Raw genomic sequence first — 22289 nt, 5'->3', positions numbered from 1 at the left:
AGTGGGGGGAGAGAGGATAGAGAGAGGGAGTGGGGATGGAGAGGGAGTGGGGGGGGGGAGAGGATGGAGAGGGAGTGGGTGGGAGAGGATGGAGAGGGAGTGGGGATGGAGAGGGAGTGTGGGGGATAGAGGATGGATAGCGAGTGGGGGGGATAGGATGGAGAGGCAGTGGGGGGTAAGAGGATGGAGAGGCAGTGGAAGTGGGGATAGAGGATGTAGAGACAGTGGAAGGGGGAGATAGGATGGATAGGGAGTGGGGGGGTGGGGAGAGGATGGAGATGGAGTGGGGAAAGAGGATGGAGAGGGAGTGGGAGGGGAGAGAGGAGGGAGTGGTGGGGGGGAGAGAGGATGGAGAGGGAGTGGGGGGGAGAGAGGATGGAGAGGGAGTGGGGGGAGAGAGAATGGAGAGGGTGTGGGGATGGAGAGGCAATAATTTATATAACCTGAATTCGACGAACCCTAATGCTAAAAAAGCGACCCTAGACCAAATTGATGAATATTTTGAAAGATTGTAACCTTCCCAAATTATCTGCAGATAACCTGAAAGGTCTTAATGCAAATAGAAGTATGATAAAATTGGGTGAAGTCATTAAGCACTGAAACTTTCTAAAGCCTCAGGCCCCGATTATTATTTTTATTATTATAAAAAGTATTTCAAAATCTTTGCCCCACATTTGTTAGAATTATTTAATAGTTTTTTTAAAGGAAACACAGATTCTGACACAAACGGCGAAAGGAAATATAGTAGTTATTCCAAAGGAAGGCAAAGACCCGATGAGTGGTGCCAGCTATAGGCCAATATCTCGTATAAATTCGGACTTTAAAAGTTATAGCAAAATCATGGCAAACAGACTTAACCCAATTCTGCTCCGACTAATACACAATAACCAGGTCGGACTTATAAGTGAGCGGCAAGCTTCAGATAACATGCATAAGATTATTATAGATTATGCAAGCTATACTAGACCTAAAGGCTATATTATTAAGCCTAGAAGCCAAAAAAGCGTTTGATAGAATTAAATGGGATTTCCTAAGAAAAACACTGGAGGTGTTTGGTTTTATGGTTCCATTTCTGACAGGGATCCAGGCGCTATATAAATCTCCAACGGCAACATTAAAAATGTCAGGAGGATGTACTGGAGGACAGTTTTGAAACGAATAAAAAATTCAATATCAAAATCCCGCTAGACCCAACTCTGATTATTCTGGCTAAACCTATGGAAGATGTGAATCATCATACACAAAGATTGATTCTGCATATTCTAACAGCAGCCAGATGCGCTGTAGCAGCAGCGTGTAAAAAGACACTCCCGCCCTCCAGAAGAGAGGTTATTAGAAGGGTCAATGATGTTCAATTAATGGAGAAACTTACCTCATTTCTGAACCACACCACTATGAAGTATGATAAGGTCTGGGAGCCCTGGGATGCTGGATAGGGGTGCACTCCAGGAGGGAGAGAGGATATGGGAGTGCTGAATGTAAAATATGGTGTTTACCAAATGTTGGATGATATGTAATGTGACTGTTGTTATTTGTAAGAAATTTGGTACAAAATGGTGGTTCTTCCCCACCCCCCTTTTTATTTTTGTATCCTTCCCGTTCCCATTTATGTGTGGGAAAAAAAAATATATATATATATGTTTATATATATAAGTTTCAAAAAACAAATGTCAGGAGGAGAGCTAAACCCAATTAAAATCTGAAACAGAACCAGGCAGGGTTGCCCTTTGTCCCCATTGTTGTTTGATTTGACAATCGAGCCGTTTGCGACTACTATTAGGAAATGTTCTAGCATACAAGGTATTCAGATTGGAAAAGATACGTTTAAATTGTCTGTATTTGCGGATAATATTATATTGACATTATCCAACCAATTGACATCTCTCCCTAACCTGCAAAAAGTGTTATTAGAATTTGGTTTCCTCCAGGATATAAAATTAAAACAGCAAAATCTGGGGCCCTTAACCTAACGCTTCCAGAAATAGAAGCAAAACTAATAAAATTAAACTTCAGCTATCCCTGGTATAAATCACGACTAAAATACCTGGGAATCTTGCTGACTACAAAATATCAATTATTATATGATTATGATCAGTGGTCGACAAATCACCAAAAAATCTACTCGCCAAACAAAAAAATCTACTCGCCACCTAATACCACATGTGTGCTGCTTGGGCCAATAGGAGCTCGCCACGATGTTAAATCCACTCGCCCGGGGCGTGCAAATGTACAGGTTTGTCGAACACTGATTATGATTATAAATCTTCTAAAGACTAAATCCAATTGGAGTAGAAAGGCAGGTGCAGATTAGATAATAAACTTTTTTCATTACTTTGGGAAAGTTTTCTCTGCAATATCATTTTTTCAACATTCAGGGACCATTTAACACCTTAAGTCAGAGGTGCACAAACAGGGGGGGTGCTCTCCAGGGGGGGTGCGAGAATTTCTAGGGGATGGCGTGGCCGTTACAGAGGCCAGGAGAGGCGTGAGGCCTCTGTAACTCACTTGCCTGTTCTGTGCCGGGTCTTCGGCGACGCATCGCCATGGCAACACACATCAAATGATGCAGCAGGGTCACGTGACGTCACATGACCCGCTACATCATTTGACGCCGAGTCTTTGTAGAGGGGGGCGCGAACGATGCGGCTCCCGAGCAGGGTGGCGCAGTTCAAGAAGTTTGTGCACCCCTGCCCTAAGTAATACAGTAAATCGCGTACTGCACAGGGGGGATGGATAGGCTTCAGTCACAGATACATTCCAAGATGCACTGTTTTTAAGTAAAACCCTTTCTTGCTTTATCCATTGTAACAGCGCCGGAAGAAGAGATCATTGTATCTCGAAAGCTGGCACAAATAAAAGCATTTAGTTAGCCACAGAACAGTATCATCTATTAGTTTTTGATTTTATTTATATATATATATATATATTTGTATTTGTGTGCATGTCGTTTTAAACATTTGTATGTGTGTATTGCTTATGAGTATGTATTTGTATATGTGTGTATGATTGTGTAGTTGTATATGTATGGGTGTGTATTTATACTGGTATATATGTGTATGCAAGGCACAGATAACACGCTGGAATTCAGACTTTATGTATTTTATTTTCAGATAGAAAAATATAACGAGTTCACTTGTACTAATCAGACTATACACTTACACACATAGCGGGACTGGGGAAGGGTGTCTGGGAACATGCAGCAGCTCAAGGGCCCCCAGGGGGGCTGCTCTGGGGACAGCTGGGGCCATTTGGCCCTAAAGTGCTGACAGGGTATACCTGTGCTTACCTGCGGATCTCTCAGGATGAGGGGGGTGACACAAAACAAGAGCTGTGACACTGACCAATCACAAGGCTGCATTCTGGTTTGCTCACGCACCTTCTTATTTGGCACAACAGGAGCCTCAAGGACGGCTGTCACTCAAGGAACAATCTGATTGGCTCAGAGCCATTGCTATGGAAACGCTGAACCTATCACCTATAAGATACACTAGTCAGACTTTTCCATTTATCCACAGTGCAGGGGGGAGTCAAACCTGTCAACTAGCTCTACATTATGAGGACAATTTGGTGCAGTCCATTTTTATACCTCTGCCAGCAATGCATAGTAAAGCAATGTATCTAAAACATGCTAAGCATGTATTTCTCAGTATCCCTCGGATATACAGTCCACTGGTTTGGAAAAGCAGGACTACAAATACTACAATGATTATGGGTGAGAGATAAAAAACAGGACTGGACCAAACTGCCCTGCAACGTGGCGTTAGTTGTCAGCTTGAATGATCAAACACACGTGTTTCATGTCTCAGCGTTTCCCAGTTTGGAACCCTGATTTACAAATGGTAACAATGTTGGTGTCACCTCCCTCTTACATGATAAGAGGAGGCCTGTGTGTGAGACGCCCTCTTATCACACAGGAGGAAATGGCAGTGCTCCTGCTGAGTTCCCAGGACAGAGCATGGGATGGGGAAGGTAGTGAGGTGCATGCACGGGGGGTCAGCTGAGCTGCCCAGAGTGTGGGTGCTATTTCTGCATGTCACACTGCAGGAGCAGCACTATAGAGGGGTCACTCTTTGCCGCCTCTTTAAACTCCTCCAGGGTGATCTGATCATCTCTATCCTTGTCCATCTTGGTGAAGATCTTATCGACTCGCTGCTGTGGGGTCAGACCGTCCTGGTTCATACGCATCATGATCACCGTGCCCACCATCTTATAGATAGCCTGGGGGAGAGATATGAATAGTGAGATAACACTGTGCGAGGTAGCTGTGCATCCTATACTGAGAGCTAGTGCAGTAAAAGATAACTGTGCATCTTATGCTGAGCGATAGTTGAGCCTCATATAATGAAAGATAGCTGTGCATTTTGGAGAAGTAACCGCAGCCCCTTTCCTCTTATCCTTTCTGTCTCTGCATCCTTTTCCTGACTGTGCCCCTCTCCTTGCCCCTTGTGCCCCTCAGCTTAACGTGCCCCTCTGTCCCCTTGTCCATTCCCATCTTGCCATGACCCTCTCTCCCCTGTCCTTACCCCTTGTACCCATAACCTCACTGTGTCCCTCTCTCCCCTGTCCTTACCCCTTGTTCCCCATTACCTCACTGTGTCCCTCTCTCCCCTGTCCTTACCCCTTGTTCCCAATCGCCTCACTGTGCCCCTCTCCCCTGTCCTTACCCCTTGTTCCCCATACCTCACTGTGCCCCTCTCTCCCCTGTCCTTACCCCTTGTTCCCCATTACCTCACTGTGCCCCTCTCTCCCCTGTCCTTACCCCTTGTACCCATAACCTCACTGTGTCCCTCTCTCCCCTGTCCTTACCCCTTGTTCCCCATTACCTCACTGTGTCCCTCTCTCCCCTGTCCTTACCCCTTGTTCCCCATCGCCTCACTGTACCCCTCTCTCCCCTGTCCTTACCCCTTGCTCCCCATACCTCACTGTGCCCCTCTCTCCCCTGTCCTTACCGCTTGTTCCCCATAATCTCACTGTGCCCCTCTCTCCCCTGTCCTTACCCCTTGTTCCCCATCACCTCACTGTGTCCCTCTCTCCCCTGTCCTTACCCCTTGCTCCCCATACCTCACTGTGCCCCTCTCTACCCTGTCCTTACCGCTTGTTCCCCATACCTCACTGTGCCCCTCTCTCCCCTGTCCTTACCCCTTGTTCCCCATTACCTCACTGTGTCCCTCTCTCCCCTGTCCTTACCCCTTGTTCCCCATAACCTCACTGTGCCCCTCTCTCCCCTGTCCTTACCGCTTGTTCCCCATAATCTCACTGTGCCCCTCTCTCCCCTGTCCTTACCCCTTGTTCCCCATTACCTCACTGTGTCCCTCTCTCCCCTGTCCTTACCCCTTGTTCCCCATTACCTCACTGTGTCCCTCTCTCCCATGTCCTTACCCCTTGCTCCCCATACCTCACTGTGCCCCTCTCTCCCCTGTCCTTACCCCTTGTTCCCCATTACCTCACTGTGTCCCTCTCTCCCCTGTCCTTACCCCTTGTTCCCCATCACCTCATTGTGTCCCTCTCTCCCCTGTCCTTACCCCTTGCTCCCCATACCTCACTGTGCCCCTCTCTCCCCTGTCCTTACCGCTTGTTCCCCATAACCTCACTGTGCCCCTCTCTCCCCTGTCCTTACCCCTTGTTCCCCATTACCTCACTGTGTCCCTCTCTCCCCTGTCCTTACCCCTTGTTCCCCATCACCTCATTGTGTCCCTCTCTCCCCTGTCCTTACCCCTTGTTCCCCATTACCTCACTGTGTCCCTCTCTCCCATGTCCTTACCGCTTGTTCCCCATAACCTCACTGTGCCCCTCTCTCCCCTGTCCTTACCCCTTGTTTCCCATAACCTCACTGTGCCCCTCTCTCCCCTGTCCTTACCCCTTGTTCCCCATTACCTCACTGTGCCCCTCTCTCCCCTGTCCTTACCGCTTGTTCCCCATAACCTCACTGTGCCCCTCTCTCCCCTGTCCTTACCCCTTGTTTCCCATAACCTCACTGTGCCCCTCTCTCCCCTGTCCTTACCCCTTGTTCCCCATTACCTCACTGTGACCCTCTCTCCCCTGTCCTTACCCCTTGTTCCCAATCGCCTCACTGTGTCCCTCTCTCCCCTGTCCTTACCCCTTGTTCCCCATCACCTCACTGTGTCCCTCTCTCCCCTGTCCTTACCGCTTGTTCCCATCACCTCACTGTGTCCCTCTCTCCCCTGTCCTTACCCCTTGTTCCCCATTACCTCACTGTGTCCCTCTCTCCCCTGTCCTTACCCCTTGTTCCCAATCGCCTCACTGTGCCCCTCTCTCCCCTGTCCTTACCCCTTGTTCCCCATTACCTCACTGTGCCCCTCTCTCCCCTGTCCTTACCGCTTGTTCCCCATAACCTCACTGTGTCCCTCTCTCCCCTGTCCTTACCCCTTGTTTCCCATAACCTCACTGTGCCCCTCTCTCCCCTGTCCTTACCCCTTGTTCCCCATTACCTCACTGTGTCCCTCTCTCCCCTGTCCTTACACCTTGTTCCCCATAACCTCATTGTGTCCCTCTCTCCCCTGTCCTTACCGCTTGTTCCCATCGCCTCACTGTGTCCCTCTCTCCCCTGTCCTTACCGCTTGTTCCCATCGCCTCACTGTGTCCCTCTCTCCCCTGTCCTTACCGCTTGTTCCCATCGCCTCACTGTGTCCCTCTCTCCCCTGTCCTTACCCCTTGTTCCCCATTACCTCACTGTGTCCCTCTCTCCCCTGTCCTTACCCCTTGTTCCCCATCGCCTCACTGTGTCCCTCTCTCCCCTGTCCTTACCGCTTGTTCCCATCGCCTCACTGTGCCCCTCTCTCCCCTGTCCTTACCCCTTGTTCCCCATCGCCTCACTGTGCCCCTCTCTCCCCTGTCCTTACCCCTTGTTCCCCATACCTCACTGTGCCCCTCTCTCCCCTGTCCTTACCCCTTGTTCCCCATTACCTCACTGTGTCCCTCTCTCCCCTGTCCTTACCCCTTGCTCCCCATACCTCACTGTGTCCCTCTCTCCCCTGTCCTTACCCCTTGCTCCCCATACCTCACTGTGTCCCTCTCTCCCCTGTCCTTACCCCTTGTTCCCCATCGCTTCACTGTGCCCCTCTCTCCCCTGTCCTTACCCCTTGTTCCCCATCGCCTCACTGTGCCCCTCTCTCCCCTGTCCTTACCCCTTGTTCCCCATAGCCTCACTGTGTCCCTCTCTCCCCTGTCCTTACCCCTTGTTCCCCATCACCTCACTGTGTCCCTCTTTCCCCTGTCCTTACCGCTTGTTCCCCATAACCTCACTGTGCCCCTCTCTCCCCTGTCCTTACCCCTTGTTCCCCATTACCTCACTGTGACCCTCTCTCCCGTGTCCTTACCCCTTGTTCCCCATCACCTCACTGTGTCCCTCTCTCCCCTGTCCTTACCGCTTGTTCCCATCGCCTCACTGTGTCCCTCTCTCCCCTGTCCTTACCGCTTGTTCCCATCGCCTCACTGTGTCCCTCTCTCCCCTGTCCTTACCGCTTGTTCCCATCGCCTCACTGTGTCCCTCTCTCCCCTGTCCTTACCGCTTGTTCCCATCGCCTCACTGTGTCCCTCTCTCCCCTGTCCTTACCGCTTGTTCCCATCGCCTCACTGTGTCCCTCTCTCCCCTGTCCTTACCGCTTGTTCCCATCGCCTCACTGTGTCCCTCTCTCCCCTGTCCTTACCGCTTGTTCCCATCGCCTCACTGTGTCCCTCTCTCCCCTGTCCTTACCGCTTGTTCCCATCGCCTCACTGTGTCCCTCTCTCCCCTGTCCTTACCCCTTGTTCCCCATAGCCTCACTGTGTCCCTCTCTCCCCTGTCCTTACCCCTTGTTCCCCATCACCTCACTGTGTCCCTCTCTCCCCTGTCCTTACCGCTTGTTCCCATCACCTCACTGTGCCCCTCTCTCCCCTGTCCTTACCGCTTGTTCCCATCGCCTCACTGTGTCTCTCTCTCCCCTGTCCTTACCGCTTGTTCCCATCGCCTCACTGTGTCCCTCTCTCCCCTGTCCTTACCGCTTGTTCCCATCGCCTCACTGTGTCCCTCTCTCCCCTGTCCTTACCGCTTGTTCCCATCGCCTCACTGTGTCCCTCTCTCCCCTGTCCTTACCGCTTGTTCCCATTACCTCACTGTGCCCCTCTCTCCCCTGTCCTTACCCCTTGTTCCCCATAACCTCACTGTGTCCCTCTCTCCCCTGTCCTTACCGCTTGTTCCCATCGCCTCACTGTGTCCCTCTCTCCCCTGTCCTTACCGCTTGTACCCATCGCCTCACTGTGTCCCTCTCTCCCCTGTCCTTACCGCTTGTTCCCATCGCCTCACTGTGTCCCTCTCTCCCCTGTCCTTACCGCTTGTTCCCATCGCCTCACTGTGTCCCTCTCTCCCCTGTCCTTACCGCTTGTTCCCATCGCCTCACTGTGTCCCTCTCTCCCCTGTCCTTACCGCTTGTACCCATCACCTCACTGTGTCCCTCTCTCCCCTGTCCTTACCGCTTGTTCCCATCGCCTCACTGTGTCCCTCTCTCCCCTGTCCTTACCGCTTGTTCCCATCGCCTCACTGTGTCCCTCTCTCCCCTGTCCTTACCGCTTGTTCCCATCGTCTCACTGTGCCCCTCTCTCCCCTGTCCTTACCGCTTGTTCCCATTACCTCACTGTGCCCCTCTCTCCCCTGTCCTTACCCCTTGTTCCCCATAACCTCACTGTGCCCCTCTCTACCCTGTCCTTACCCCTTGTTCCCCATTACCTCACTGTGCCCCTCTCTCCCCTGTCCTTACCCCTTGTTCCCCATTACCTCACTGTGTCCCTCTCTCCCATGTCCTTACCCCTTGCTCCCCATACCTCACTGTGCCCCTCTCTCCCCTGTCCTTACCCCTTGTTCCCCATTACCTCACTGTGTCCCTCTCTCCCCTGTCCTTACCCCTTGCTCCCCATACCTCACTGTGCCCCTCTCTCCCCTGTCCTTACCCCTTGTTCCCCATTACCTCACTGTGTCCCTCTCTCCCCTGTCCTTACCCCTTGTTCCCCATCGCCTCACTGTGCCCCTCTCTCCCCTGTCCTTACCCCTTGTTCCCCATCGCCTCACTGTGTCCCTCTCTCCCCTGTCCTTACCCCTTGTTCCCCATCGCCTCACTGTGCCCCTCTCTCCCCTGTCCTTACCCCTTGTTCCCCATCGCCTCACTGTGCCCCTCTCTCCCCTGTCCTTACCCCTTGTTCCCCATTACCTCACTGTGTCCCTCTCTCCCCTGTCCTTACCCCTTGTTCCCCATTACCTCACTGTGCCCCTCTCTCCCCTGTCCTTACCCCTTGTTTCCCATAACCTCACTGTGCCCCTCTCTCCCCTGTCCTTACCCCTTGTTCCCCATTACCTCACTGTGCTCCTCTCTCCCCTGTCCTTACCCCTTGTTCCCCATTACCTCACTGTGACCCTCTCTCCCGTGTCCTTACACCTTGTTCCCCATCACCTCACTGTGTCCCTCTCTCCCCTGTCCTTACCGCTTGTTCCCATCGCCTCACTGTGTCCCTCTCTCCCCTGTCCTTACCGCTTGTTCCCCATCACCTCACTGTGTCCCTCTCTCCCCTGTCCTTACCGCTTGTTCCCATCGCCTCACTGTGTCCCTCTCTCCCCTGTCCTTACCGCTTGTTCCCATCGCCTCACTGTGTCCCTCTCTCCCCTGTCCTTACCGCTTGTTCCCATCGCCTCACTGTGCCCCTCTCTCCCCTGTCCTTACCCCTTGTTCCCCATACCTCACTGTGCCCCTCTCTCCCCTGTCCTTACCCCTTGTTCCCCATTACCTCACTGTGTCCCTCTCTCCCCTGTCCTTACCCCTTGCTCCCCATACCTCACTGTGTCCCTCTCTCCCCTGTCCTTACCCCTTGCTCCCCATACCTCACTGTGTCCCTCTCTCCCCTGTCCTTACCCCTTGTTCCCCATCGCCTCACTGTGTCCCTCTCTCCCCTGTCCTTACCGCTTGTTCCCATCGCCTCACTGTGTCCCTCTCTCCCCTGTCCTTACCGCTTGTTCCCATCGCCTCACTGTGTCCCTCTCTCCCCTGTCCTTACCGCTTGTTCCCATCGCCTCACTGTGTCCCTCTCTCCCCTGTCCTTACCCCTTGTTCCCCATAGCCTCACTGTGTCCCTCTCTCCCCTGTCCTTACCCCTTGTTCCCCATCACCTCACTGTGTCCCTCTCTCCCCTGTCCTTACCGCTTGTTCCCATCACCTCACTGTGCCCCTCTCTCCCCTGTCCTTACCGCTTGTTCCCATCGCCTCACTGTGTCTCTCTCTCCCCTGTCCTTACCGCTTGTTCCCATCGCCTCACTGTGTCCCTCTCTCCCCTGTCCTTACCGCTTGTTCCCATCGCCTCACTGTGTCCCTCTCTCCCCTGTCCTTACCGCTTGTTCCCATCGCCTCACTGTGTCCCTCTCTCCCCTGTCCTTACCGCTTGTTCCCATTACCTCACTGTGCCCCTCTCTCCCCTGTCCTTACCCCTTGTTCCCCATAACCTCACTGTGTCCCTCTCTCCCCTGTCCTTACCGCTTGTTCCCATCGCCTCACTGTGTCCCTCTCTCCCCTGTCCTTACCGCTTGTACCCATCGCCTCACTGTGTCCCTCTCTCCCCTGTCCTTACCGCTTGTTCCCATCGCCTCACTGTGTCCCTCTCTCCCCTGTCCTTACCGCTTGTTCCCATCGCCTCACTGTGTCCCTCTCTCCCCTGTCCTTACCGCTTGTTCCCATCGCCTCACTGTGTCCCTCTCTCCCCTGTCCTTACCGCTTGTACCCATCACCTCACTGTGTCCCTCTCTCCCCTGTCCTTACCGCTTGTTCCCATCGCCTCACTGTGTCCCTCTCTCCCCTGTCCTTACCGCTTGTTCCCATCGCCTCACTGTGTCCCTCTCTCCCCTGTCCTTACCGCTTGTTCCCATCGTCTCACTGTGCCCCTCTCTCCCCTGTCCTTACCGCTTGTTCCCATTACCTCACTGTGCCCCTCTCTCCCCTGTCCTTACCCCTTGTTCCCCATAACCTCACTGTGCCCCTCTCTACCCTGTCCTTACCCCTTGTTCCCCATTACCTCACTGTGCCCCTCTCTCCCCTGTCCTTACCCCTTGTTCCCCATTACCTCACTGTGTCCCTCTCTCCCATGTCCTTACCCCTTGCTCCCCATACCTCACTGTGCCCCTCTCTCCCCTGTCCTTACCCCTTGTTCCCCATTACCTCACTGTGTCCCTCTCTCCCCTGTCCTTACCCCTTGCTCCCCATACCTCACTGTGCCCCTCTCTCCCCTGTCCTTACCCCTTGTTCCCCATTACCTCACTGTGTCCCTCTCTCCCCTGTCCTTACCCCTTGTTCCCCATCGCCTCACTGTGCCCCTCTCTCCCCTGTCCTTACCCCTTGTTCCCCATCGCCTCACTGTGTCCCTCTCTCCCCTGTCCTTACCCCTTGTTCCCCATCGCCTCACTGTGCCCCTCTCTCCCCTGTCCTTACCCCTTGTTCCCCATCGCCTCACTGTGCCCCTCTCTCCCCTGTCCTTACCCCTTGTTCCCCATTACCTCACTGTGTCCCTCTCTCCCCTGTCCTTACCCCTTGTTCCCCATTACCTCACTGTGCCCCTCTCTCCCCTGTCCTTACCCCTTGTTTCCCATAACCTCACTGTGCCCCTCTCTCCCCTGTCCTTACCCCTTGTTCCCCATTACCTCACTGTGCTCCTCTCTCCCCTGTCCTTACCCCTTGTTCCCCATTACCTCACTGTGACCCTCTCTCCCGTGTCCTTACACCTTGTTCCCCATCACCTCACTGTGTCCCTCTCTCCCCTGTCCTTACCGCTTGTTCCCATCGCCTCACTGTGTCCCTCTCTCCCCTGTCCTTACCGCTTGTTCCCCATCACCTCACTGTGTCCCTCTCTCCCCTGTCCTTACCGCTTGTTCCCATCGCCTCACTGTGTCCCTCTCTCCCCTGTCCTTACCGCTTGTTCCCATCGCCTCACTGTGTCCCTCTCTCCCCTGTCCTTACCGCTTGTTCCCATCGCCTCACTGTGCCCCTCTCTCCCCTGTCCTTACCCCTTGTTCCCCATACCTCACTGTGCCCCTCTCTCCCCTGTCCTTACCCCTTGTTCCCCATTACCTCACTGTGTCCCTCTCTCCCCTGTCCTTACCCCTTGCTCCCCATACCTCACTGTGTCCCTCTCTCCCCTGTCCTTACCCCTTGCTCCCCATACCTCACTGTGTCCCTCTCTCCCCTGTCCTTACCCCTTGTTCCCCATCGCTTCACTGTGCCCCTCTCTCCCCTGTCCTTACCCCTTGTTCCCCATAGCCTCACTGTGTCCCTCTCTCCCCTGTCCTTACCCCTTGTTCCCCATCACCTCACTGTGTCCCTCTTTCCCCTGTCCTTACCGCTTGTTCCCCATAACCTCACTGTGCCCCTCTCTCCCCTGTCCTTACCCCTTGTTCCCCATTACCTCACTGTGACCCTCTCTCCCGTGTCCTTACCCCTTGTTCCCCATCACCTCACTGTGTCCCTCTCTCCCCTGTCCTTACCGCTTGTTCCCATCGCCTCACTGTGTCCCTCTCTCCCCTGTCCTTACCGCTTGTTCCCATCGCCTCACTGTGTCCCTCTCTCCCCTGTCCTTACCGCTTGTTCCCATCGCCTCACTGTGTCCCTCTCTCCCCTGTCCTTACCGCTTGTTCCCATCGCCTCACTGTGTCCCTCTCTCCCCTGTCCTTACCGCTTGTTCCCATCGCCTCACTGTGTCCCTCTCTCCCCTGTCCTTACCCCTTGTTCCCCATAGCCTCACTGTGTCCCTCTCTCCCCTGTCCTTACCCCTTGTTCCCCATCACCTCACTGTGTCCCTCTCTCCCCTGTCCTTACCGCTTGTTCCCATCACCTCACTGTGCCCCTCTCTCCCCTGTCCTTACCGCTTGTTCCCATCGCCTCACTGTGTCTCTCTCTCCCCTGTCCTTACCGCTTGTTCCCATCGCCTCACTGTGTCCCTCTCTCCCCTGTCCTTACCGCTTGTTCCCATCGCCTCACTGTGTCCCTCTCTCCCCTGTCCTTACCGCTTGTTCCCATCGCCTCACTGTGTCCCTCTCTCCCCTGTCCTTACCGCTTGTTCCCATTACCTCACTGTGCCCCTCTCTCCCCTGTCCTTACCCCTTGTTCCCCATAACCTCACTGTGTCCCTCTCTCCCCTGTCCTTACCGCTTGTTCCCATCGCCTCACTGTGTCCCTCTCTCCCCTGTCCTTACCGCTTGTACCCATCGCCTCACTGTGTCCCTCTCTCCCCTGTCCTTACCGCTTGTTCCCATCGCCTCACTGTGTCCCTCTCTCCCCTGTCCTTACCGCTTGTTCCCATCGCCTCACTGTGTCCCTCTCTCCCCTGTCCTTACCGCTTGTACCCATCGCCTCACTGTGTCCCTCTCTCCCCTGTCCTTACCGCTTGTTCCCATCGCCTCACTGTGTCCCTCTCTCCCCTGTCCTTACCGCTTGTACCCATCGCCTCACTGTGTCTCTCTCTCCCCTGTCCTTACCGCTTGTTCCCATCGCCTCACTGTGTCCCTCTCTCCCCTGTCCTTACCGCTTGTTCCCATCGCCTCACTGTGTCCCTCTCTCCCCTGTCCTTACCGCTTGTTCCCATCGTCTCACTGTGTCCCTCTCTCCCCTGTCCTTACCGCTTGTTCCCATTACCTCACTGTGCCCCTCTCTCCCCTGTCCTTACCCCTTGTTCCCCATAACCTCACTGTGTCCCTCTCTCCCCTGTCCTTACCCCTTGTTCCCCATTACCTCACTGTGTCCCTATCTCCCCTGTCCTTACCCCTTGTTCCCCATCGCCTCACTGTGCCCCTCTCTCCCCTGTCCTTACCCCTTGTTCCCCATAACCTCACTGTGCCCCTCTCTCCCCTGTCCTTACCCCTTGTTCCCCATAACCTCACTGTGCCCCTCTCTCCCCTGTCCTTACCGCTTGTTCCCATCGCCTCACTGTGCCCCTCTCTCCCCTGTCCTTACCCCTTGCTCCAATGCATATAAGGTAAATGCTGCACACCAAAAAAGAATAGTATAACCAATGATACAATTACCGGTGCTCCCGTGTTTGAACGACAGCCTGTGATCAATCCAATGCAGGTAGTAACTGAAGGAACACATGGCACAAACGGATTTGAAGTAACTAAACTAATTTATTGAGCCAAACACTTAATGTTTGGCTCAATAAATTAGTTTAGTTACTTCAAATCCGTTTGTGCCCTGTGTTCCTACAGTTACATACCCCTTGCTCCCCATACCTCCCTGTGCCCCTCTCTCCCCTGTCCTTACCCCTTGTTCCCCATACCTCCCTGTGCCCCTCCACCCCCGTCATCTCCCCTCCCTTGCACCTCTATGATCTCCAGCATTTCCAGCCGCGTGATCTTCCCGTCTCCATCCAGATCGTACATCTCGAAGGCCCAGTTGAGTTTCTGCTCGAAGCTCCCCCTTGAGGTGACACTCAGAGCGCAGATAAACTCCCGGAAATCGATGGTTCCGTCCCCATTTTTGTCGAACGTGCGGAAAGCGTGCTGAGCGAACTTGGAGGCGTCACCGTATGGGAAAAACTGCAGAGGACAGTGAGTGGGGACATTGGAAAACGGCAGTGCCCCACTTTTACCGGGAAACACAGACTCGGGATAATGTGCGAAGAGCTAGGGCAGGAGGTCATGCTTTGAAGATGGAGGGTGACAGGTTAAGTGGAAATGTGAGGAAGTCTGTCTTTGTTGAAATGGTGGTGGATCTGTGGAAGAGTGTCCCAGCAGAGGTGGGTGAGGCAAATACAGTAAAGGAATTACAAAGTGCTTGGGATAAACATGCAGCTATCTTAAATATGAGAGCAAGCCAAGGGCTACATCAGTTCGGAGGTTTTACAAGATAGGAAAATGGGCAAACTAGGGGGGGGGGGGAGTGGTTATCTACTGTCAAATTCTGTGTTTCTAGGTTATGAAACTGTAGTTAGTATGATTTTTGGTGTTGCACTTTAAAGGAGCAATCCATGCAATATCCCACATGTGTTTATTTTTATTTATTTTTTAAATAAATCAGTTCTATAGTATTAGATAATACTTACTACATTTAATTGTGTTAATTAAACTCTTAATGCCATTTTTAATTAATTTTAATAGTCAGGAAGGAATTTATTTTTCCCCTTGTGAGATATCATTGGATGATATGACTCTGGTGTTTTTTGTTTGCCTTCCTCTGGATCAATAAGTAAGTATAGATATAGGATAAAGTATCTGTTGTCTAAATTTAGCATAGGTTGAACTTGATGGACCTACGTCTTTTTTCAACCTCATCTACTATGTAACTTTGTAACTATGTAATATACTGAGCATCCCTTTGATTTCTATAGCAGGTTTAGCTACCTCCCCAGCAGTGCAAGATCTTCGCAACACTTTCCCGTTTGTGATAATTTGTTGCAAATATTCCCAGCAGTTTGAGCTACAAACTGTAACAATAGATAATGTTACCTTAGTAATATAAGAATACATTGTAGCTGCTGAGTTACACTGACTGACGGATTGATTGAAACTGAAAGGCAGCCATTTAGTGAGCCCTGGGATCAGGACCGTTGCTGATCGATCACGAGTGAACAAATCAATCAGCAACTTAGGTCATTCCTTTTCAATAAAGGTAATCGAAGGCTGCATATATTAAAGTGCCACGTGGACTGTCTCTTTAATGTGCTGCAAAATCTTTGTGGCTCTTACAGAATTTCTCTCCTTGGACACCCGGCCTACACACTTTTTTTTGTTTGTTAATAAATTAAACACCTTTCCATATCATACATAAATTAAATTACTATTTTCACAGATTAGTTTAGAGGCATAAAATGTGATCCGTCCCATTATAATATGTGTGCCATGTAACTACTCCTCTGCTACCCTAACCAGTATGCCGTGAGGATGTGGTTACCAGCGCGTAGGGGGCAGGGCAGCACAGTGGAGGGAGGGTATGGGATGCCTTCTGCTCCTGAGTTTAGTACCTTGATATAGAGCTGCTGAAACTCCTGCAGGTTAAGGATGCCGGATGGGCAGTCCTTCAGGAAGCCTTTGTACCAGTGCTTCAGCTCTTGCTCTGTGAACTCTGTGCTTCTGACCAGGTCCTGCAGCATCTCAGGGGCCAGCTTGCTGTTGGGTTTTCCCATTGTTGCTGAAAGAAACAAAAAACTTTGTGATCTAAGCAGAGTGTGTGAGTGTATGTAACTGTGCATCTAAGTGTGTAACGGTGTGTGTAACTGCTTAACTGTGTGTAACTGTGTAACTGTATCTGTCTATAACTGTGTGTGTGTCTAACTGTCTGAGTATATCGGTATAACTGTGTGTAACTGTGTTTCTATGTAACTGTGTGTGTAACTGTGTGTGTAACTGTGTATAACTGTGTTTCTATGTAACTGTGTATGTAACTGTGTATGTGTATAACAGTGAGTGAGTATGGCTGTCTGTGTATAACTATGTGTAAATCAGTGCTTGGGTATAACTGTCTGCGTATAAGAGTAACGGAATGTGTAACTATCTGCGTATAACTGTGTAACTGTGTCTCTGTATAAGTATGTGTGTAACTGTGTCTGTGTATAACTATGTAACTTTCTCTATATAGCTGTGTATGTGTGTGTGTAACTGTCTGTATTACTCTGTGTCTATCAGTGTAAACTGTGTAACTGGGTGTCTGTATATAACTGTGTGTAACTGTTTCTGTGTGTGTGCAATTGTCTGTGTATAACTGTGTGTAACTCTCTGCGTATAAATGTGTGCGTGTGTAACTGTGTCTGTGTGAGTGTAACTGAGTTTGAGTATAACTGTGTTTGCGTATAACTGTGTATTACTGTATGTCTGTGTATAACTGTGTTAGTCTATAACTGTATAACTGTAACTATGATTGGGTGTATAACTATCTCTGCATATAATAAATGTGTGTCTGTGTATCACTGTTTGTGTAACTATAACTGTGTGTCATTACTGTGTATTTGTGTATAACTGTGTCTTTGTAACTGTGTGTCTGTGTATAACTATGTGTGATAGATAACAAAAGAGGGAACCCCCGCAACTGTCTAAATGTAAATGTGTCGGTGCTCCCTAGGTAAGTGCATATAACAACAGAGCGGAGAGAAAGAACCTAGTAAGGGCACTATAAACACACAGGTGGTATGGTGAACACTTCAAAACATACACTTTATTCAAATAATTTAAAATAATGGGTGATAAAATAAGAATTAAACGTTTAGATCCTTCATATGAACACTGAAGGTGGTGTTCTGGATCAATGAATGCTGACTGCAAATATCCTCTATTAATGTATGTTGCAGTTTGGACCACTGAGTATGGTGAGTCACTGTCCAAATGAACCAAAGCACCCTAAATGTCGCTGCTGTAACAGTATGTGCCAGTATAAACAATCCCTAATATGCAGAATATACAGCACTCTAGCATACATAAGGAACCCTAGCCAGGTCTGCCAAAAAACAGTGAGGTAGTGTGACTGGCTGAATGAGTGGGATCCTGGCTATTAATATATATTCTGCAACATACATTAATAGAGGATATTTGCAGTCAGCATTCATTGATCCAGAACACCACATTCAGTGTTCATATGAAGGATCTAAACGTTTAATTCTTATTTTATCACCCGTTATTTTAAATTATTTGAATAAAGTGTATGTTTTAAAGTGTTCACCATACCACCTATATGTTTAGAGTGCCCTTACTATGTTCTTTCTCTCCGGTCTGTTATAACTATGTGTGTAAATGTTGGTGTATAACTGTGATTGTCGGTGTATAACTGTCTATGTGTAATTGTGTCTGTGTTGAACTATGTGTGTGCTTGTAACTGTCTGTATTATTGTGTGTCTTAACTGTAACTGTGTGTCGAACGGTGTATAACTGTCTACATGTAACTATAAATTTGTGTATAAGTGTGTGTAACTGCGTCTATATATGTGTAATTGTCTGCGTATAACTGTGTCTGTGTGTAACTGTGTCTAACTGTGACTGTCGTAGTATAACTGTGTCTGTGTATAACTGTATATGTGTAACTGTGTGTCTAACAGTATGTAACTGTGTGTAACTGTGTCTACATGTAACTGTATGTCTGTGCGCGTGCAACTGCGTCTGCGTATAACTGTAACTGTTTGAGTAAGCTGTATGTAACTGTGTCTCTGTATAACTGTAACTGTTTGAGTAAGCTGTATGTAACTGTGTCTCTGTATAACTCAGTGAAATTGTATTTGTGCATAATTATGTGTGTAATTGTGTGAGAGTAACTGTCTGTGTATAACTGTGTGTGTGCATATAACTGTAACTGTGTGTGTAATAGTCTTTGTATAACTGTGTCTGTGAATAACTGTATTTGTGTAACTATGTGACAGTCGGTGTATAACCGTGTATGTGTGATTGTGTCTGTGTATAACTACTGTATGTGTGTGTACCTGTTTGAGTATATTAATGTGTGTAACTGTCTGTATTACTGCACAGATCTACAGTAACTAACTTGGTGTGCCTAACAGTGTATAACTGTGTGTGTAACTGTCTGTTTAACTCTGTATTACTGTGTGTGTATAAATGTGTCTGTGTGTAACTGTATTTGAGTGTAACTGTGTGTCGGTGTATAGCGTTGTGTGTATAACTATGTGAGTGTAACTGTCTTTGTGTATAACTATGTGAGTGTAACTGTGTGTCTGTGCATAACTGCATGTGAGTGTTTGTCTGTGTATAACTATGTGTGTAACTGTGTAACTATAACTTTGTCAGTAAGTAACTGTGTGTAATTATGTGTATATACCTGTGTGTGTAACTGTGTATTTATGTATAACTGTGCCAGTGAGCATGCAACTGCGTCTGTATAACTGTGTGTGTGTAACTGTGTATCTGTTTATAAATTGAAGTACTGTGTGTGTCTGATTGTGAATATGCGTCTGTGAGCACAATTGTATCTGTGTGTAACTGTGTTTGCTTTTAACTGTGTAACTGTGTAACTGTATTTGCATATAACTGTAATTATGTGTCTGCGTATAAATGTGTGTGTAACTGTGTAACTGTATTTGCATATAACTGTAATTATGTGTCTGCGTATAAATGTGTGTGTAACTGTGTAAAGGTGTCTGTATATAACTCTGTGTGTAACTGTGTCTGTGTGTAACTGTCTGCATATAACTGTGTGTCTAACTGTATAAGTGTGTGAGTGTAACTGTATTTGCATATAACTGTGTGTAACTGTAACTATGTGTCTGTGTGTAACTGTGTCTGTGTAATTGTGTATAATTGTATGTAACTGTGTCTGCATATAACTGTGTGTCTAACTGTATAAGTGTGTGAGTGTAACTGTATTTGCATATAACTGTGTGTAACTGTAACTATGTGTCTGTGTGTAACTGCGTCTGTGTAATTGTGTATAATTGTATGTAACTGTGTCTGCATATAACTGTGTGTTTTTGTGTATTACTGCGTATATGTGTAACTGTGTGCATGTCTCTGTAACAATTTGGTGTTTGTGTATCCGTGTATATGTACCTGTGTGTATCTACCTGGCCATGTGTTAGTATGCGTGTAGCTGCATGTGTTTGTACCTACATGTGTGTTTGTGTATCAGTGTGTCTACATGTGTAAAACTTGTATGGGTCTCTTTAGAAGGTCCTCTTTTGTCTCTCTGTCCCTCTATCTCATCTTCCTCTATTTTATATCCCCCTCTATCCTCTTTCTCTCTGCGCCTGTCCCTCTTTTGATATTTCCTCATGTTCTGCCTCCCTCGCTATGAGTCCCTCTCTCCCCTTCTCTCTCTCACTGACTCTCTGCCTCCCGCTCCCCCCCCCCCCCTGCCTCCCGCTCCCCCCCCCCCCCTGCCTCCCGCTCCCCCCCCCCTGCCTCCGTCTCCCCCTTTTCTCTATCCTTCCCTTCACCCCCCCCCCCTTCCTTAGCTGCAGTACAGTGCTGAGGGATGAGCCCCGTCTCTAGCCCTGTGTAGTGGGAGCTGCTGCTGAGGCGGTTACCACGGAAACTGCTGCTTGGTACAGGGAGCGCTCCCTGATCATAGAGCACCAGTGTACACGCTGCGGGTCTTTATACTCCTTACCTGTCCATACACCACCCATTCATCCTCCCCCTACCCTGGCTGCTCTGACACGGGTATCTGTGATCCCTTACACCGCTGTGATATTCACACAGCTCACTGATTAAGCACTTTATCAAGGGTATCTAAAGGTGGCACAGCAGGTACGTGCCCCGGGCACCATAGCTATGTATATAAACATTTCTATTTGCAGGGACCTCAGGTTGTGCTCGGTGATAGCGAGCTGTTTAATTCCATCACGTCTATCATTATGACCCAGAAATTGTTCTCACTCCGATACTCGCCACTCCGCAGTGTGGATCTATGGCTGTTTCTATCTCCGCGTTGCCATGGTGATATTTATTTTTGTATGGAGATGCACACACACACACATATATGCATATAATAAAGGTTAAGGTATTGTTATATGGGCATCTATCTGATATCATAGAAACCCAGCTCTGTGTGAATGTGTCACTTGTACACAAGCTGCCAGCTTTAACCCTTGTGCTGCCAGAGGGGCCAACACTGCATTGCAAAGCAATATAATTAACTAGGACATGAAAAACAATGCTTCTATATAATGTTTCTTATATAGAGCCAACCATGTACACAGCACTGTAAAGTGGGAGTATAAAGATGGACTATATATATATATATATATATATATATATATATATATATATATATATATATATATATATATACATATATATATACATACATACATACATACATACATACATACATATATATATATATATATATATATATATATATATATATATATATATATATAAAATCATTAAGCATTAATGTAAACATATAGCAAAGGGAATCCCTGTCCCAAGAGTGTACAATCTATCTATGGGTGGGGATATATTAATATACGTGTGTATGTATATATATATATATATATATATATGTATATATATATATATATATATATATATATATATATATATATATATATATATATACATATATATATACACTTGCACACATACATGCAGGTATGTACACATGCATTCAGATACCTACACGATTACACAAATGCAGTCATTCTGACGCATACACTCACAAATTCTTTGATCGTGCCATAGATGTGCCCCTGGTGACTCTTCCCTTTAGATTGTAAGCTCCTAGGAGCAAGGACCGCTCCACCTGTGGCTTGCTTCTTTGTTATATTGTGCTGCTTTTGAATGTGGGGTTCGATGGTGCATTGAGTAGCAGATTGTGATAAACAATCCTTGCTGACATTGCACAAAAATTCCAGGGGTCCTCATACCCTCTTTATTTGCTCACAGCAGGGGGGGAGGCAGGAAGCATAAAGATGGGGGCAACGGACGCAGAAATGATGCAATATATACCCTTTCGCTGCCAAAGAAAATCCTGCACAACGACATTCCTTTATCTACTAGAGAAAGAACTGCAGAGCATCGCTACGCAACCCCTTCCCTGCAGAGCATGTCCGTATACGGCTGTGCATCCCCACTTACCTCAGGGTTATCAGGGATGACAGACGTCCCTCTGTATTCTGACTGATGGTCTCACGGTCTCTCTGACGTTCTCTTTGGCAGTCTCTGTACTGTCTCTGACGGTCACGATGAGATGGTTTTGGGGGGCACTAAGCAGAACCTGGATCACAATGTTTCCCTCTGTCATTTGCATAGCCGCACCCCCTCGTAGAGATTGGCTTCTACAATTGGTTTGGGGGTCTGTCACTCAGACAAGATGCTTGTGTGGCTCACGATGCTGCTGTGTGTGAGAAACGCAGGTTTGGCTAGTGGTAGCCCAGGGGGCTTGTAAAAGGGAGCATGTGATCCAGGTGGTGCTACAAACTCCACAGAGAACGGTACTGTGCAGTTTCCATGGAAACAGTTTCCATGAGAAGTGAGCACTGCGCTCTGATGGAATGAGACATCCTTGAGACCCGGCAGTCATTATGAAGCAGACATGTAGATACACACATGCGCATACAAATACATACACGCACATTTTTTTGGGATCCAAAGTTGTATGCGCTCCCTTAATGTCAGGTACTCAGTCCACTTATGAGTCAATCCAGGTTTAAAGACTTTAACCTCTTCAGCCAGAAGGTCCACATTATATGTAGATCTTTGGCCAAAAAGTCAAATGGTCTTCAAAGGAGCTCCTCCCCCACTGGTTCCTAAGAGCTATGATCCTTTTTGATCCCCAGCCATACAACGCTAACCAATTGCTGAACTCAGAGACATCTTCATCACAAAGATTCTG

The 22289-nt window shown here is 49.0% G+C and overlaps 2 protein-coding genes across 6 annotated transcripts in view; one reads left to right on the top strand and one right to left on the bottom strand.

Moving 5' to 3' along the window:
• LOC142497113 (CYFIP-related Rac1 interactor A-like) overlaps window positions 1-22289 on the top strand; it is an 86952-nt gene that overhangs the window by 10302 nt on the left and 54361 nt on the right. The gene's annotated exons all lie outside the window — the stretch shown is intronic.
• On the bottom strand, window positions 3084-21787 carry HPCAL4 (hippocalcin like 4). Its single transcript, XM_075604474.1, has 4 exons — window positions 21533-21787; window positions 15979-16145; window positions 14339-14554; window positions 3084-4218 (listed from the first exon to the last, which is right to left on the bottom strand). The coding sequence occupies exons 2-4, from the start codon at window positions 16138-16140 to the stop codon at window positions 4021-4023; spliced, it is 576 nt and encodes a 191-aa protein (XP_075460589.1). The 5' UTR covers window positions 16141-16145; window positions 21533-21787; the 3' UTR covers window positions 3084-4020.

Source organism: Ascaphus truei, chromosome 6 (assembly GCF_040206685.1).
Source record: "Ascaphus truei isolate aAscTru1 chromosome 6, aAscTru1.hap1, whole genome shotgun sequence".
In the NCBI taxonomy this organism is placed as follows: Eukaryota; Metazoa; Chordata; class Amphibia; order Anura; family Ascaphidae; genus Ascaphus; species Ascaphus truei.
This window is presented reverse-complemented; position numbering and strand designations above follow the sequence as displayed.